The following is an 18,958-nucleotide window of genomic DNA, read 5'->3' as shown; positions in this document are numbered from 1 at the left end:
TGGCCCAATATCTGAACATTCAGGATTTTCAGGTTGGTAAACTTTCTTATTTCATACTTCTTTCTTAAGGACTGACTGTCTTCCTTCTGACCTACTCTGGAATTCTCATGCTTGAGGAAAAAATATAGTAGTTACTCTATGGTACTACCATTTTAGATGCAGTTGTGATAAAAAATAAATAGCTGAAATGGGCAGATCTTCCTTTTACACTTTCACCTTTAAAGTAGTGCTGAGTGTCAGTGAATGCAATGAGTAATACTAAATGAGCAGTATGGTAATAATAATTAAATAACTGCATTGACTTATTTTGTTTAGGAGAATCCATCCTCAACATATAGGGTTCTGAAGACTATCCGCCTTCAAGATCACCATCATTTTTCTATAGTTTCAGAGTTATCTGCCAATGATAGTGTTTCAGTCACGTATGTCACCTAGCCACAGTATATCACCTGTAGCAAAAACAAAAAAAAATCTCCATCATCCAGAAACAACCATAGATAAGATTGTGATGAGAACCAGCACATTACAAAAAGAGGTAATTGATGAAACATTGCCCGGTTTGTTTATGAAACAAACTCTCCTTTCCGTATGATTGAGAACCCACACTTCATGAACATGGTTCAGTCATTAAGACCAGGATACAGTCCACACAACAGAGCAGATGTCGCAGGCAAATTGCTGGATAAAATGTATGAAAGAGAAATTGAGCAGTGTGCAAAAGGTCTAAAGGGTGAAATTGTTAACCTGAGTCTTGATGGGTGGAGCAATGTCCACAATGATCCTGTTGTATGTGTTTGTGTGACAACAGAAGGGAGTGTCTTCCTTACAGAAACAATTGATACATCAGGAAATGCACACAGAGCAGAATACTTAGCGCAAGTAGTAGCAGTAAAAGCTATAACAAACTGAAAAAAAATTCAAATGTGTAGTACGCAGCTTGGTCACAGACAATGCTGTAAATGTATCCAAGATAGGAAGAAATTCAGAAGAGAGTCCAAAGCTAACAACACACAGTTGCAGTGTTTATTTGATGCACCTCCTAGCCAAAGACTTCAGTGTTCCAGAAATAAAGGCTAATGTTGTTGAAATTGCAAAATACTTCTGTAACAACCGCTTTGCAGCAGCTGCTCTGAAAAAAGTGGGAGAAACCAAGCTAACTCTCCCACAAGATGTGCGATGAAACTCAGTAGTGGACTGTTTTGAGCACTATATCAAGAACTGGCCTAATCTGATGACAGTTTGTGAAACAAAATAGTGAAAAAATAGATGGCATTGTCACAGCCAAAGTTCTCATCATTGGGCTTAAGAGAAATGTTGAACACACGCTGAGTACCCTGAAGCCTATTTCTGTAGCCTTGAACAAAATGCAGGCAAAATAGCTGTTTTATTGCTGACGCTGCTGAAATTTGGAAGGAACTGAGTGAGAGCTTAAAAAGAGAAATACGCAATGACAGAGTTACATTACAAGCATTAAAAAAAACAAACAGGACCAGCACTATCTCCAGCTCGTTTTCTTGCAAATATTCCCAATACTCGGTACCAGGGTCAAACCTTAATTGTTGAAGAAGAGGAGTTGGCTCATCCAGCAATCATCCCTCCATAATGCCAACTACAATAAACTTCAGAGCTAAGGGTGAACCATTCAAGAAATATATGTTTGCTGATGATGTTTTAAAGAAAGACACACCAGTGAACTGGTGGAAGTCACTTAAGCACTTGGATTCAGAGACTATTGAAGTGATAATCTCACTTTTAACAGCAGTAGCTTCTTCTGCCAGTGTAGAAAGAATATATTTTCTTCCTTTGGACTAATTCATTCCACACTGAGAAATCGTTTGGGACCTGAAAAAGCAGGAAAGGTTGTTTTTCTTTTCCAGATTATGAAAAAACAGAAAAATGTAGGTGAAGACGACTAAGTTAGCTGCAGAAGCCAATATCTTAAGTTTCTCATGTTGACCTGGCTGACATAGTTGATTTAAATTTTTTTTTTTAATATTTCATTTAACTATTTTAGTTAAAAACAATTTTAACAAAAAAACTCCCCTGATTTTAAAAAACTTGAACGTTTAACTAAATTCAAAAATTCATATCCTTATTTTGTTAAATTATTATATGTTTGCTGTCGAAGAAAAAATCCAGAATACATAATGTTGTTTTAGTTAAATAAAATAATTTAAAAATCTCTGTCTGGTGATGTTCTCATCCAAATACAACAAGGCAAAAAAATCCTCCACATATTAATGATTAACATGTTGAATTGGAGATAGTTCACCTCCTAATGACTTCATAAATATCTGCTTCAATTACCTTTGGTAAATGAAATAACCAAGCATTCATCTTCTGATATAGCTGTAAAACTACACTGAAAAGTTTTCAAAATAAATCACTTTAAAAATGTATAGTGTGTACCTTCTAAAACTGAAACCTACATCTATCTCTGAGTTGTGAAGAATATGTATTAAGGTTATAACAACCAACAAGAATGCACTTTTATGTAGAAATCCATGATTAAAATCGAGTCTTCCTGACTAGTGATTTAAATGATTCAAAGCAATTTGATTTAAATCAAATCCACCCTGCCTTCAGGTGTTCTCATTCAGATGAGACCATCACATTGAGATGAATGGGCCACTTCACACCTCTGTGTGTTCTATGCTGCAGATGGATGTGTAGAGCTCTGTGTTAAACCTAGAGAGACTATGGGAGTAGGGGAGGGAAACGTATGGGGAAACTCAGACTAGCCAAGGATTAGTAGTCCACTTGGCACTTGTAGTTAGCATGTAAAACACAAGGACTTATGCTAACAAGTTTTCTTTCTGTAACCCCACCCCCAGAAATTAAATGACAAAAAAAAGTAGGCCATGTCTACATTACCACTTACGTTGGCAAAAACTTATGCCACTCGGGTGTGGGGAGTGCTCGTTTTGGAGATACATCTTTCCTACAATACCATATGGAGAAGAGCTTTCACTTACCTGGCTAAGTATTTCTAGTCAAGAGATTTCTGGTATTCAGAAGCACATTTTGGACTTTTTCCAAAAGGCTCCAGCCATGAAGCAGCCACACTGCTAGATGGAGAGCTTGGGAAGGAGCAGATGTCCATGGTCCCCTGGGATTAAGTCTAGATCTAATGGGAGAGTTAGAGGAGTTGTCAAGTATCAATGTTGACAAGGCCATGCAGTGCTATAAGAATGAGGTGAGCACGGTCTTGTTTTATTTTGAATACTATTCTGGGCAGTAAAGGAACTGAAGGGAAGGTGCATGGAAGGAAATGCTTCCAGGATAGGAGAAAGGGATCTGTCAGTGAGCCTTGGCTGAGCCCTCTCCAGGAACAGAGCTGAGAGCATTTTCTGTTGGTTCTTGTCGCAAACAGATCCACTTGGGGAGTTTCCCCCAGATGGAAGATGGACTTAGTTATCTCTGGATGTAATGACTGGTTAAGTTGATTGGAGAAGGATCTGCTCAGCTGATCTGCTACCATGTTCTCTTTCCCCGAAAGGTAAGCTGCTCTCTTGGATCTAAAATAGGCCCGAAACCCCCTTTTGCTTTGGGGATCAGGAAATGGAGGGAATAGAAGTCTTGTCCCGAGGGACAATGGAACTTCCTCTGTGGACCCTGCCTGAAGAAGACACTGGACCTCCTGCTGAAGGGCAATCTCGTGAGAGAGTGATTCCTGAAGAGGGACAGGGGAAGGGTAGAAATAAACTGGATGGTACACCCCCGTTCTACCACGCTTAAGACCCACCAATCTGACATTATGCGGGCCCATGCACTTAGGAAGCGAGGTAAGGGATTGGTAAATAAAAGATGGGGAACAGACAGAACTAAGGTAGCTAGTACACTGTCCTTGAATATCCCATCAAAATGCCTATTTGGAAGAGGTGACTAGATGGGATGAGCCTCTCTCATCCGAGATGGTGGCTGGTCCATAAGTTGTGGTGGGGAGGCTGCCTGGAACCAGTCTTGGTACCAGGGGATGGTGCTCTCTGTTCTGGTGTGTCTGGTGCACGCTTCATGACTGTGTCCAAGAATGTTGAGGGGAGGACCTGGCTGGAGGGGAAGGCTCCACAGTGCCAGAATGGCCATTGATATAAGCCTGGACCCAGTGCTGGGGTTGTTGGATAGCCCACGGTCCCAACAACTCTGATAGGAGATGTAGTGTCCTGGACAAGATAGAGAGGACTTCACTTCTGTGTCCAAAGAGTCAAATGCCTGAGGCAAAGTAGTGGTCGATGCAGATGGGACTGATGAGAGACAGTCTGAGCCCGGTGATAGCAGTACTGCAAAAATCATAGGAGGCTCTCTTCTCAACAAGACAGGCTTCAACAGAGGTTTGAGTAATGGTATCACAGGATCTAGATGTGGTGAGGTATAAGTTGCAGGCACAGGCACTGGCTGCGAGCCTTTTGCTGTCGGCAATACCAGTACTAAGAGGCTAAGCAAGTCTTCTGCAACTGCATGTGCTGCCAGGGTGATTGGGACTGGCACCGGCTGTTGGGTCTGCAACTGTCCTTCAAGGAATGGCCTTAAACATGGCACAGAGTCCGGAGGCAGTGAGACCCCCTTGGGAGGTGACGAGCTTTCCAGGGATGGCCTCTCTCTCAAACGCCTTTGTGGAGCGTCTGCCTCGGTCATGCTTCAGTGCCAACGCAGAAGAGCAAGAGGTGGAACCTGAGAAAGGTCTGAAGTTTTTTTTTTGGTACAGGGGAATGGGACTGAGGAACTGCAGACATCTGTTGGGGTGCTCCATACTGAAGATGAAGTACTTGGGGCACTTTACTCCTGTGACCCTTTCTGATGGGGGTTGAAGTGCTGCTTCCATAAGCAAGAACTTAAGCCATGCCTCCCTATCTCTTTTTGAGTGGGGTTTGAAACTTTTACAGATGAAATGTGTGACTGATGTGGGATTCTCCTAAGCTTTCAGGCAGGACAGATGCAGGTAGCTGACTGGAACAGGATTTGCAGAAGTCTTGCAGGACTTAAACCTCGGTGAGCAAGGTATCATTCCCGTACCAGCAGTGAAAGAGGACAAAGGGTCAAAAGAGACCAAAAATGGAAACCTAGCTGTTCAATCATCAACAATTGACTAAAAAAAAAAAAACTTACTATACCTAACTATATACAAAGAAGAACGAGAGAAGTACTTGAATTAACCAAGTCTGCATTTGCACCAATCATCACTGGTGATAGATGGAACTGGATGGGGAAAGCTCTGCTCTTTTATACCAGCACACAACGGCATGCGGCAGAGGGCACTCAAGCCACCCCAATGGATACTACTGAGGGGAAAAAGAACTCACCTACAATGGATATGATGTGCAATTACTCAAAGAGCCCAAACGTCACAAAGCCCGAAAAAAAGAGTTAAGGTTATGTGGGAGTGTACCTTAACTATCCCTCTTAAAGTGATGCCCCAAAACACCCATAACACATTTGCACCCTGCCTTTTCACTCTATAGGAAAGGAACTACCCTGCCCTATAGTAAAATACTTAGCTTATACTCCTGACAGAGTCTTGTGAAATTTAACAACCACTTTATACTTAGTCACAGGATACATCTAAATCTATACTTGTCCTTACCCATCAGTAAACCCACAGACTGCTCTCATAACCCACCTGACTGCTGATAATCCCTGTGTCAAGATTCTCCCCACCCCCTAGCACCTTGCTACTAAATGGTACATCTACAAAGTAATTGATCACCCATGGCTGGCCTAAGTCGCTGGTGCAGGGCTGTAAAATTTCTGTGTAGTTGTTTGGGCTTAGCCTGGAGCCTGAGCCCTTGGACTCAAGTGGGGAGGGTCCCTGAGCCCAAACATCTACACTGCAATTTTTAGCCCTGCAGCTCAAGCCTGAGTCAGCTGACCTGGGCCAGCTGCAACCATGCCTCAAGTCTTTTATTCCAGGGTAGATGTACCCGAAGACAACCTATCACAATTTTGAAATAAAATGATATAGCTAGCTCCTCAGGTTTCACATTCTGCCCTTTCCGTTACTCATACACAAGGTGAGTGCAAACTCTGATCTCCTCATATGACAATCACAGCTCTGTGAGGCTCTCAAACTAATCTAACTCGTCAGCTCAAACACACCCTTTCCAACCTGTCCCACCTATTGCCTCCACAGTTAAACCAGTCAGTCAACACAGCTACAACTCACAAACTGAATGCAGCTGCAGAGAGTATGCAGATAAATCCCAGTGGCTATTCCCAGCTCTAGGGGACCAGAGTCAAGGTTACATGAACATGTATCATAACTCCATATTTACTGGTTTCCTGAAGTTTGCTGAACTAAATGTTCTGCAAGGACATGAACTCCCACTGGGCAGCTTAACTCTGCCTTAGCAAAAATTTTTTGCCATTTTATCTACTGAGTGGCAAAAGGCAGTTTCTCCCTCTTGTGGCTACCATATCTCCATAGTATTCAAAATATATATATATATTATATATGCTTGTCTCCCCATGGAATTGTTCCTGATTAGCTGCATGTGTGTATACTTACTCCGGAATACATTTGTTCCGGTTTAGTTTAATCCGCTTTAACATGTGTAGACAAGTCCTTAATGGCAGAATTATGTCAGATATAAAGAAAAAGCCTGAGATGTGTCCTACTAATCATACTTATCAAACAAGTAGTACATTAAGATATAAGTAGCAGAGAGTTTTATGCTGCCTTACAAAAGATTCATAATTAAATCACTCGATTGAAACTGAGAATCTGGTTTAATCACCAACTCTGCCACAGACTTCCTGTGTGACTTTTGGCAAGTCACTCTGTGCCTCAGTTCTCTAACTGTAAGAGTTTCCCAGAGATTTGGGGAAAATAAAAACTGATTAAAGTTTGAGGTGCTCAGATACTATGGTGATTACCTAGACAATTAGATTGTACTACTGCTGTGTAGAATATATCTACTATGTATCTATCTATCTATCTATCTATCCATCCAGCAGATAGAGGCACAGCTAAATATATCAAGAAGTTCTAAGAGTTTATTTTAAACATAATATATAGTTACTCAAATACCTCTCACTTTAGAATGTTCCCTCCTGAACTTCATCTATTCATACTATACATCCATGGACTTTGCATTTCTTATTTTAAGGAGCACCACTCTCTGATCTCAGTGAAGTTACCTGCAACGTAGGAGTTTTCCACAGAACTTGTAGTGGTAACTAAATTAAACATTTAATACTAAAATGGTTTATTTTTCTCAAAGAGAGCTCCAACTGGATGGTAGCTGTTTAAGTGTTTAACAATTTAAAAAAATAAAAACATGCCTGAAAGCCATTAACAAAATTACCACTGAATATTTTGTTTTAAAATTTACCTGGGCATAATTTGACCAAGTCTGATTCAGTTTACAGCCTATGAGGTAAAGGTACCCTCCATGTACTAATTTGTGAAATATATTTTTCTAGTTAGGTCATATACACTACATATATTCAATTTAAGGTTTCTTCAAATAGAAAAGTTTGTTAAAATATCTCAAATCACTAAGTGAACCTTATACTGAGATTTGATACAAACAGTTAAACAAAAAATAAGACAAAGATGCAATAAACGGCAAAGTCCATGAGTATATTTGTGGTTAATGTTCAAACCATTAGTTATAATAACAACAGTAACACCAACTAGTTATTCAAAAATCATACCTCCACACTCTTCTATAAGATTGGCTATGGTCTCCGCTTCATCTTCAGCCATTTTTAATATATTACTTAGTCCATCCAGCACTACTTGTACAACTTGAGCATCTTTTACTGTTAACAAGTTGCAAAAGGGAGGAATTACATTTTGTTGAATTAGATATGCCACCTAGGAAAGAAAACACACATAAAGTTAAAATGTAACAGTAAATAGTGTGTGAGAGGTAAAAAGAGGCAAGAAAAGGAATGGAAGCTACTGGCACCACAAAAAAAAATATTTTTGATAGACAGAAGAGACAAGAAGGAAAGACTACATGAAATAAGAAAAAAGTTTATTCAAAGTATGCACTCAGCAGTATAAGGAAGTTGCTTACCTTATAGTACTATAGGTACTATACTGTAAGTTTGGGCTGTCAAGCGATTAAAAAAATCAATCATGATTAATCTCGCTGTTTAAACAATAATAAAATACTGTTTATTTAAATATTTTTGGATGTTTTCTGCATTTTCAAATATATTGATTTCAATTACAACAGAATACAAAGTGTACAGTGCTCACTTTATTTTTATTACAAATATTTGCACTGTAAAAATGATAAAGGAAATAGTATTTTTCAATTCCCCCATTGCAAGTACTGTAGTGCAACTTCGATCATGAAAGTTGAACTTACAAATGTAGCATTATGTACAAAAATAACTGCATGCAAAAATAAAAATGTAACACTGTAGAGCCTACAAGTCCACTCAGTCCTACTTCTTGCTCAGACAAAAAAGTGTGTTCATATTTGTGGGAGATAATGCTGCCTGCTTCTTGTTTATGTCATGTGAAAGTCTGAACAGGCACTCATTGGCACTGCCGTAGCTGGCGTCGCAAGATATTTACTTGCCAGATGCGCTAAAGATTCATATGTCCCTTCATGCTTCAACCACCATCCCAGAGAACGTGTCCATGCTGATGACAGATTCTGCTCGATAACAATCCAAAGCAACATGGACTGATACATGTTCATTTTCATCATCTGAGTCAGATGCCACCAGCACAGGGGTAGGCAAACTATGGGCCGTGGGCCAGATTTGGCCCCTCAGGGCTTTGCATCTGGCCTGCGGGATTGCCACGCTGCAGGCCCCACGCTGCTTGGGAAGTGGCTGGCACCACGTCCCTGCGGCCCCTGGGGAGGAGAGGCAGAGGACTCCGCATGCTGTCCTTGACTGTGGGTACCTCCACCGAAACTCCCATTGGCCAAGAATGGGGCCAATAGAAACTTCAGGGGAGGTACCCACAGGCAAGGGCAGCACGGAGCTCTCTGCTCCCCTGGGGCTGCAGGGATGTGGTGCCGGCCGCTTCCCAGAGCGGCATGGGGCTGGGAGGGAGCCTGCCTTGTCCCCAGTGTGTGCCACTGCCACCCTGTAGCCACCCCAGGTAAGTGGCGCCAGTCTAGAGCCCACACCCCTCCTGCGCCCCAACCCCCTGCCGCGAGCCCCCTGCCGCACCCCGCCTGAGCCCCCGCCGCACCCTGCACCCCTCCTACGCCCCAACCCCCTGCCCTGAGCCCCCTCCTGCACTTCGCACCCCTCCCTGCACCACTGTCCTGAGCCCCCTCCCGCACTCCACACCCCTCCCTGCACCACTGCCCTGAGCCCCCTCCTGCACTGTGCATCCCTTCCTGCACCCCAACCCCCCTTCCCTGAGCCCCCTCGTACGATCCGCACCCCTCCTGTTCCCCAACCCCTTGCCCTGAGCCCCCTTCCTGCACACCGCACCCCCTCCCACACCCCGCACTCCCTGTCCCAGCCCTACATTCATGGCCCTGCATGTAATTTCCCCACCCCGATATGGCCCTTGGGCCAAAAAGTTTGCCCACTCCTGCACCAGCAGATGGTTGATTTTCTTTTTTCTGTAATTTCTGCATTGGAGAGTTGTTCTTTTAAGACTTCTGAAAGCATGCTCCATACCTTGTCCCGCTCAGATTTTGGAAGGCACTTCAGATTCTTAAACCTTGGGTCAAGTGCTGCAGCTATCTTTAGAAATCTCACATTGGTACCTTCTTTGTGTTTTGTCAAATCTGCTGTGAAAGTGTTCTTAAAACGAAAAATATGTGCTGGGTCATCATCTGAGATTGCTATAACATGAAATATATGGCAGAATGTGGGTAAAACAGAGCAGGAGACATACAATTCTCCCCCAAGAAGTTCAGTCACAAATTTAATTAATACACTACTTTTTGAACAAGTGTCATCAGCATAGAAGCATGTCCTCTGGAATGGTGGCCGAAGTATGAAGGGGCATACAAATGTTTTGCATATCTGGCATGTAAATACCTTGCAACGCCAGCTACAAAATTGCCATGTGAATGCCTGTTCTCACTTTCAGGTGACACTGTAAATAAGAAGCAGGCAGCATTATCTTCCATAAATATAAACATACCTGTTTGTCTTAGTGATTGACTGAACAAGAAGTAGGACTGAGTGGACTTATAGGCTCTAAAGCTTTATATTGTTTTGTTTTTGAGTGCAGTTATGTAACAAAAATATATATTTGTAAGTTGCACTTTCATGATAAAGAAAATGCACTACAGAACTTGTATGAAGTGAACTGAAAAATACTATTGCTTTTATCATTTTTACAGTGCAAATATTTGTAATAAAAATCATAATATAAAGTGAGCACTGTACACTTTCTATTCTATGTTGTGATTGAAATCAATATATTTGAAAATGTAGAAAATATCCAAAAACATTTAAATAAATAGTATTTTATTATTGTTTAATCGTGCGATTAATCGCAATTAATTTTTTTAATCGCTTGACAGCCCTACCTTACAGTATAGTACCTAAAGTACTATAAGGTAGGCAACTTTCTTATACTGTTCAGTATATACTTTGAATAAACTTTTTTCTTATTTCATGTAGTCTTTCCTTCTTGTCTCTTCTGTCTATTAAATATAAATATTTGTTTAACAGTGCAATTAAAGCTGCGATTAATTTTTTTAATCACGATTAATTTTTTTAAGTTAATCGCGTGAGTTAACTGCAATTAAATCAACAGCCCTACTATAAGGTACTACAGAAATGGAGGTTCTTTGAGATGTGTGGTCCCTATCTGTATTCCACTGTGGGTGCAAATATGCTCCATGTGCCCCAAGTTGGAGCATTTTGAAAGCAGTGTCTGTTGGTCCGCATGTGTGCATGGGCTCACCTCATGCTTCTGACAGAGGAGATAAAAGGGCAGCATGGACTCGCTGCCTCTCCAGTTCCTTCTCTACCATGAATCAGAGAAGATCTGAAGCAGAGGGGAAGTAGGGTAGGTAGTGGAATACAGATAGGGACCATACATCTCAAAGAACCTCCAGCTACTATAAGGTAAACAACTTTCTCTCCTTCCAGTGCTGGTCCTATGTGTATTCTACAGTGACAAGCAATACTCAAATAGTAGGAGGATGCAAGGGTGTAGACAGCAGAGCTGAATAAAAGACTGCTTGTATCAAGGCAGTGTCTCACAAATGTGTGGATGGAACTCCATGTAGCTGCCTTGCAGATGTCAAGTAGAAATACCTCTTGAAGCAATGCCATAGACATCGCTTGTACTCTTGTAGAACGAGCTCTTACCCCAAGAGGAGGTGGAAGATTAGATAACTAATCGAGCAAATTACAGCCCGAGGTCCATTTTGAGATTCTCTGATAAGATACCACCTGACCCCTGACTGTTTCCATCATGGTGACGAAGTCCAGGAGACTTTCTAATTGGTTTTGTTCTATGCAGGTAAAAGGCTAAAGCTAGCCAAACAGTGAGGAAATGGAGTCTCCTTTCTTCTGAGAATGCGTGAGGTTTTGGGAAGAATGCAGGTAAATGATAACTGGTTCTGGTGAAACTCAGACTACTTTGGAAGTGAATTTAAGGTGGAAACATTGTCCTTATGGAATATAGCATAAGGAAAATCTGCCATCAGAGTTCCAAGTTCACCAACGCTCCTGGCTGAGGTGATGGCCACCAGGAATGTGACTTTCATGGATAGGGGAGACAGAGCAAGAAGCTAATTGTTCAAAATGAGGCTTAGTGAGTATTGATAGAACAAGTTTCAAGTCCCATTGAGGAGGTGGTGTTTTTGGTTTTTGTTTTAAATTGGCAGAAAGATTCTGATTTGCCCTTTACAGAATCTAATAGTCATTGGGGCATGAAGACTCAGTAGCCCTGTGAAGGTGGATGATATGCACTGATTGCTGCCAATTGGATCCATAAGGAGCTGATGGACAAATCTGTTGCGTTTCAGGAAAGAGCACAGCCCAGACTGAGAGGAAAATATGCAGCTTCTGAGAAGTAGGTGTCTGATGTACTCAAATAGCTAAGTAGAAGCATTTTTCTAAGTAACATTTTCTAGTGGAATCCTTCCTACTATTAGAAAAGATATTCTTTATAGCTTCAGAACATGATTGCTCTAAGAATGATGCCCATCCAAAAAACAGGCTCTGAGATGAAGCAGACATGGGTTGGTATGATTGATTTTGCCATTCCTTTGGGTCAGGAGATCAGGAAAAAGTAGGAATAACTATTGGTACCAGTGATGACATGTGTAGGAGGTTAGGGAACCAAAGCTGTCTGGGCTAGTTGGAGGCAATGAGAATAACCCATGCCATGTCTTGCCAAATACTGCACAAAACTCGAGGCAGGAATGGTAGTGGAGGGTTGACATAGTTCAGGTGGTCTGACCAAAAGCTTCACAAGCCCTTTGAACTGTTCGTAGTTCTAGAATATCGATGTGCCTCCTGGACTCTTCAGATGTCCAGGTGCCTTTTGCTGTATGGTTGTTCATATGGGCTCCCCAACCCAACAGAGATAAATTGGTAATGATCATCCTGTCCAGTGTGGAGGTGAGGAAGGGAGCGCTGATGAACACCTGATGGCGATTCTTCCCCTTAACAGGGACAATATTACTTTGGCAACCGTCACTACGGTGCTCATGTCAGTTTGGTGAGAATACAAGTTGAAGTCATGCTTGTAAGTAACAAAGACGAAGGATTGCAAATGGTGTGACATAAAAGTATGAGCCCATATAGCCTAGGAAAGAGAGCTCTGGACTGGTACTCTGGGGTTGTTTTCATAGCCTGAAGCCTGTCCTTCAGCAGGTAAGCTCTTGCCATGACTGAATTTAAGGACGCCCTCATGAAGTCTCTGTAGGGGTGAGAATGGATTTCTCGGTGTTTGCACTGACCCCCAAAAAGGAGAGGAGTCATTGTCAAAGTTGATGCATAGGCCTCTTGGTGTGACATGGTGACAGGGGACAGTCACTGAGGTAAGGGAAAACAGTGAAACCATGGCATCTGATATAGGCTGCTACAACAGAACACACCTTGGTAAAGATACTGGAGGTGGTAGCAATGCTGAAAGGGAATACTCTGTATTGAATGTGGTTTGAATCCACCATGAATCCGAGAATGCGTCTGGGAGTGGAGTGGATGTCCACATGAAAGTAAGAGTCTTTCATGTCAAAAACTGTAAACCACATGTCCTTTTCCAGGAATGGAAATCATAGATGACAACATCATCATTCAAAACTTGAGTTCGTAAATAAAGTGGGTTAAATTATGAAGGTCAAGAATGGGTCTCCAAAGCTGCCTTCCTATGTTCTATGAACCATGTCAAGTAAAAATCATTCCCTTGGTACCGAAGAGGAACCCACTCTATTGCTCCTTGCTGTATGAGAAATTCTACTTCTTGTTTGAGAATATTCTCATTAGAGTGCCCCCCCGCCCCCGAGAGGATGGGGAAGGGGTTTTTTGAGGGGGCAGGGACAAACTGTTGTATAACTGGAATGAATGATGTTCAGCACCCATTTATCTGTTATTGCACTCCAGGTGTTGAAAAAGTGTGCTAGATGACCCTCAAATGGTGTATGGAAGTCAGTTTTTGGACTTAGTGGTTGCCGCTTTCAAGCTCTCATCAAAAATAATTTAAGCTGAGGGCTAGGACTGGGATGAGAAATCTGTTGCAGAAGCTGCAGAGAAATGAGTCTTTTGAACCTCTGTCTTCTCTGGTGGAAGTACTACTAAGCCATCTGTCTAAGCTAGTCTGTCAGTAGAATTTTCTCTTTGGGGCAGGTATATATATTTTCAGGGAGCTGAGGGTGGCCCCGGAGCCCTTTAAAATCCATAAGGACTCATCTGTCTTCTGATTAAACAGATGTGACTCAACTGTGTGCTAGACCCCAAAGTATGGAGCCACAACTCTACGCATTATGATGGCAATAGTAGTTGCCCTGGAAGCTATATCAGCTGCATCTATTGCTGATTGGAGAGTGGGCCTGGAAACTATTTTGTCTTCTATGAGAGCCTGGAAACAAGTGCAGTCCTGATGTGGGAGACTATCAGTAAATTCCATGAATCTGAATAGATCAGAAGTCATTCTTAGCCATTAGCGCTGGGTAGATGGATATCCTGAACCAGAGACTAGAAGAAAAGACCTTCTTTCCCAATAAGTCAAGACGCTTGCCCTCCTTGTCAGTCAGGATAGACTGGGGTGTTGATGCCTATATCTCTCCATGGTGGCCTGGATGACTAAAAAGTTAGGAGCAGTGTGACAAAACAGAAATTTTGCCCCTTTGGCTGGAACATAGTACAGTTTCTCTGCCCTCCTGGGGTAGGGGCACAGGTATCTGGAATATGCCAGACTACTCCAGTTGGCTAACAGAAATACTATTTAACTGGAGCCAGGGGTCTGAAGGATGTCCAGGAGCTTGTGTTGAGGATCTTGAACCTACTCATGAGGAATCTGTAGCTCCCCTCCACTTCTGCAAAGGAATTCCTGGAACTCCTGATAGTCACGGGGGTGGGGGTATGGAAACATTGGAATCACTGCCTCATCTGGAGACAAAGATGGCAATCTCCTCAGTTTCAGTGGAACCACTGGATCCAGTGAATACTCCTCAGTAGGATATGGAGGCAGCTTCAGTTGGCCTCTTAGAGGGGTGGGAAGGGGTGACTCCCTAGCACACCGGACTGACGCTGTGGGATGGTACTGGTCCCACAGCTCCCAGTACGGCCAACATGATGGGTCAAATAGGGGCTGCAGAGGTCCCCATGGCATGGGGTACCGATGGTTCTGAGACAGGCAATGAGATGGAGGGTGGTCCCAAGGTATTCCAGGTTTTCTGACTGGAACATTGTATCTTGGAGGAAGGAATAAAGATTCATTGGGCAGTTTGGAATCTCCCAATGAGAAGAAAGTTGATTCCCATTCAAAAAGTTATACCAACAGAGTTGTTGGATAGAAATCATAGCCTGAAGATGGAATGGGAGACAGACTCATCCCAAAGGCCAGCTCCCTAGGGGAGTTATAACCTCCCTCAAGAGGGAGGAAACTGATGGATCGGGAGACTCCAGGTCTGCAAGAGCAAAGATGTCCTTAGGAGGAGTGTAAGTCTCAGCAATTCCTGGAGTGAGCGGGGACCTGTCTGCACAAACTGCCAGAGCTGCAGCAAAGACCGTCTGTGCCACAGCTGTTGAAGACAAAGATGGTACCACAGGTAACCAGTGCTCTGTGTTCGGTTTTCATCAGTTCTGGCAGATCCCTGGGTTTGTGTCTGGGGGTACCAGAGGCATTGCCGGATCACAGTCCAGAGCCGATGGAGCCCTAGACTCATGGGCTTTCTTGTCATGTCTCAGACTTAGGATGTCTGAAGTTCTCTTCGGCTGAGCTTACAGACTTGCACAGTTTAGTCAAGTCTGAATCCAACTTCTTTAAAGTGGATTTGGAGAAAGACAGTCTCATGATTATGAGAATGCTCCCTGCTCTTCCTTTGGCAGGGTCTTATTGGATTTGTTGGGGGTAGACTCCCTTGCTCATGAGTCAGACCTCGTAGCAGGAAGCATCACTGTTTGGGGTGGAGGGTCCCTGGCCTGGGTCCAATTGTGGCCTTCTGGACTCTTCTATTGGCTTAAGGCCAGGTTCCCACCCTTTCTCGGTATGGCCGGCGAGCATACGGCAGACAGTGGGCTTGCCATGAGGCAGTACAAGCAGCACTAGTGGTTGTCGCTGACTGAGAAGGATCACAGGCAGGGAGACAAATTTTGAAGCCTAGAGTCCTGGGCATAGTCCAGTACCCTAACGGGTACAGGGGATGTGCTCCCCAAGTCAGGGAGACTAACGCTAAAATTATCAGACAAAAATTTTATAACTCTAGAACTATAAAAACTATTTACAGGCATCTAAATATATTCACAGAAAGGAGAAAACTGAAACTTCAGACACCGAAGGTTCTGACCCAAATATGTGGCAGTGGGAAGGAACTGGAGAGGCGCTTGGTCTGCCCCCCCGCACCATCCCTTATCTCCTTGGTCAGAAGCAGGAGGTGAACCAGGGCACATGTGGGGACCAACGGACACTGCTTTCAAAATTCTCCAGCTCTGGGAGCATGCGTACTCACATAGAGACAAGCACTTGAAAGAAATGTTCTAGAAACCAGTGCTTTTAGAAGTTCAGTGTAGAACATTTTTTAAAAAATCATAAAAAAATAAATATGAATTTTTATGCTGCATAAAGTAAAATGCTATTAAATTTCGATTACACAATGAAAGGCATTGATTGTTGCATTTTGATAGACTCCAATTCAAACATCAAAAAAAAAGTTTGAACCTTATCTTTTTGAAGTAGGACATAAACTTAATCTATATTTTGTGTCCAGATATTATTGCAATTTGGAGACTGCGTCCCACCTAATTTACCTGGTATGCTCTCTTGGCCCAGTAATTTCAGTGACAGAAGTTGGACCATTAGAAAAAAAAGCCATCCCTGAATGGTTTTCACACTTATTTTTTGTACTCTTTGTTCCCAGCAAGAGTAAAGGTACCTACAGCTCAAGAATATTAATGGAGACTGAGTGCAATTATTCAGATAAATATTAAGGTGTACTGCAGTACAATGCAACTAATTTTAATCCCTCAAAATTAGTCACCACTGATACTCCTATTCTTAGGTCAGGCCAAAAATGGAAACCTGAGCATGCTCTTACATCTGTTTCCCTTAATCACCGTAAATCAATGAAAGGAGGAGTCTGAGGAGACTCTATTTTGGCAGGTAATTTAAATTACTGAATCTCCCACTTGTAACATGTCAAATACACTCAAAGAGGGAAAAAGGTAAGAAGTAAACTAATTTTGGAGAAAGATTTAACTTACTTGATCTTTTCTTCCACTGATTGTTAAGTTGCTTATAGCCCAAGCAGCTTCTTTCTGAGTACCAAAATCACCCTAAAATACAATAATAGTTGGCTGTACATTATTTGGAATTACAGAAAAATAGCACTGGAAGGGACCTTGAGAAGTCATCTAGCCCATCCCCCCAGGCCAAGCCAGGATCCCAAATATACCTAGACTATTACTGACAGGTGTTTGTCTAACCTGTTCTTAAAAACCTCCAATGGTAGGGATTCCACAGTGTACCTTACGGGTTGTGTCCCCATTAGTTTAGGTTGAGGTTAAAATAAAAGAAAGGCAGAAAAATCTTGTAAAATGCTAGGATCTAGTGAGGGAGAGGAAGGAGTTTGTTTTCCCCAGTACTACCTTCATTCTTCTACCTCCTATCCAACCCACTATAGCTATGTGCCACTGTCCTACTTGCACAGCCTTCAGCTACAAGACAGGGGAAAACACTTTAGACCCAGAGCAGAGAACTTCAGAAGCGATGGGAAGAAGAAAGAAGTAATTGTAGTATTATCCCCTTCCATCCTATACCAGCAGCCTGTAACAGACATAGCAATGAAGAGACATTGCACTGTGTTAATTTTGATATGCCATATCGTTTTAGAAGCTGTGAGTCAGCATTTGATCTCAGTGATCTTTTAGCCTACTCAGTCTGTTTATTAATTTCACCCCCAAAAAAACTATATTTAATAGAAAATTATGCTTCCTTTATGGAATTCTGTTCTCAGGATGTATAACATATTGGTAGTAACTAAGCTACAAATCTGTGCTCGTAAGTCTACATGCTACTAGTAAGAGACTCATGATGATCTTGTCACTCCTTATTCCTCCCACTTGTGATTTTGTCCTCCTGTGCTGTAACCTCCTATTCTCTCCGTTAACCAGGAGGTTAATCCCCTTAGTCTTCTGTCACCGGGAGACTAAAAATAAATAAGGGAAAAATAAAATAAACAGACTAAGCAAGATAAAAACTGATCCTGCACTTGGTATTCCACACACATACCCAACCATCATATTTAAACCTTAGTACAACAGTAGCAAGCCTCTTCTCTCCAGCAATTAGAGACTGATATGGTGATGGGAAGTGAAAGCATCCTGGAATGTCTGCTAACAGCTACTATGATTTTCCCCCACCAAAGATAGAGGAATGAACATATATGTGGAATTCCATACCTATAGCAGGGAGAGCTGCTAGCAGACAACTACCACAAATATATAGTTATTTCTATTATAGATATCTACTTTTGTTAAATTACAGTGGTAAAGATTTAAAATGGGACATCATCTGTTCTGTGGCCTCCTGCTCCAGGCCGTGATTAATTTAGGATTACTCTGCTGGAAGTAGGTAAGTATGGCAACCTAAGCAACTGGGTTTGCAAATGTCCTCACTGAAGAATTCCTTATAATGTTTCCAAGTAAAGAAAAAAGGCAAAAGAAAATTTTCAAGATTAAACAGAATGCTTGAAAAGTATTCTACTAAAAATTATTACACTGATTCTTGACTCTCATGAAGTCTGCTGAAATCCTCAGACATTTGAGTATAGGCTCATTCCCACCTCTTCTTTCTACAAGGAAGTGTAGAATTTTGCCACAATAACTTCTGAATGGCTATAGTTATTTTATTAAAAATGAATGTAATGAGATTTAGAGTAGTAAGAAGATATTTCTCAAAAGGTCATTTCCCTAAACTACTTTTCCTCTATGGATTAGACAAGCATTGACATATGAAGGGAAATTTAGACTTGCATTAACTAAAGTATTACGCTTTAATTAGTGATATAGGCAAATTTGCTTTTTACTCTTAGCTCAAACCAATTAAAACAGAAAACAGATTTAAGTCTAGGTAATCATCAGAAATTCAATAACGGCAAGAGGAAAAAGCAGGGCTAACAGTACAAAATTAAATATTTATTATCCCACCTTATCTAAAAGGTGTATTATCATTGGAACAAGGTTTGCATCTATCACCGCCTGAACTTGCTGCTGGTTTCCTGCAGTGATGTTAGATAGGAACCATACAGCTTCCTGCAGGAAGAAAAAAAAGATAAGCTTTTAAAAAAAACAAGAAATATTTGAATATTCTATTTCCATTCCAGCAAGATTTCATGCATTTACAGTT

The 18,958-nt window shown here is 41.9% G+C and overlaps 1 protein-coding gene across 1 annotated transcript in view; it reads right to left on the bottom strand.

Annotated features, from left to right (window-relative positions):
- KPNA4 (karyopherin subunit alpha 4) overlaps positions 1 to 18,958 on the bottom strand; it is a 62,009-nt gene that overhangs the window by 7,352 nt on the left and 35,699 nt on the right. The window contains exons 13-15 of the mRNA XM_048862787.2: positions 18,760 to 18,864; positions 16,816 to 16,887; positions 7,654 to 7,816 (exon numbers count right to left, since the gene is read on the bottom strand). Coding sequence (XP_048718744.1) covers positions 7,654 to 7,816; positions 16,816 to 16,887; positions 18,760 to 18,864 — 340 coding nt within the window. The remainder of the gene's footprint in view (positions 1 to 7,653; positions 7,817 to 16,815; positions 16,888 to 18,759; positions 18,865 to 18,958) is intronic.

This window comes from Caretta caretta, chromosome 9 (genome assembly GCF_965140235.1).
Source record: "Caretta caretta isolate rCarCar2 chromosome 9, rCarCar1.hap1, whole genome shotgun sequence".
Taxonomy (NCBI): domain Eukaryota; kingdom Metazoa; phylum Chordata; order Testudines; family Cheloniidae; genus Caretta; species Caretta caretta.
Note: the sequence above shows the minus strand (reverse complement) of the source record. Positions and strands in the feature narration are given on the sequence as shown.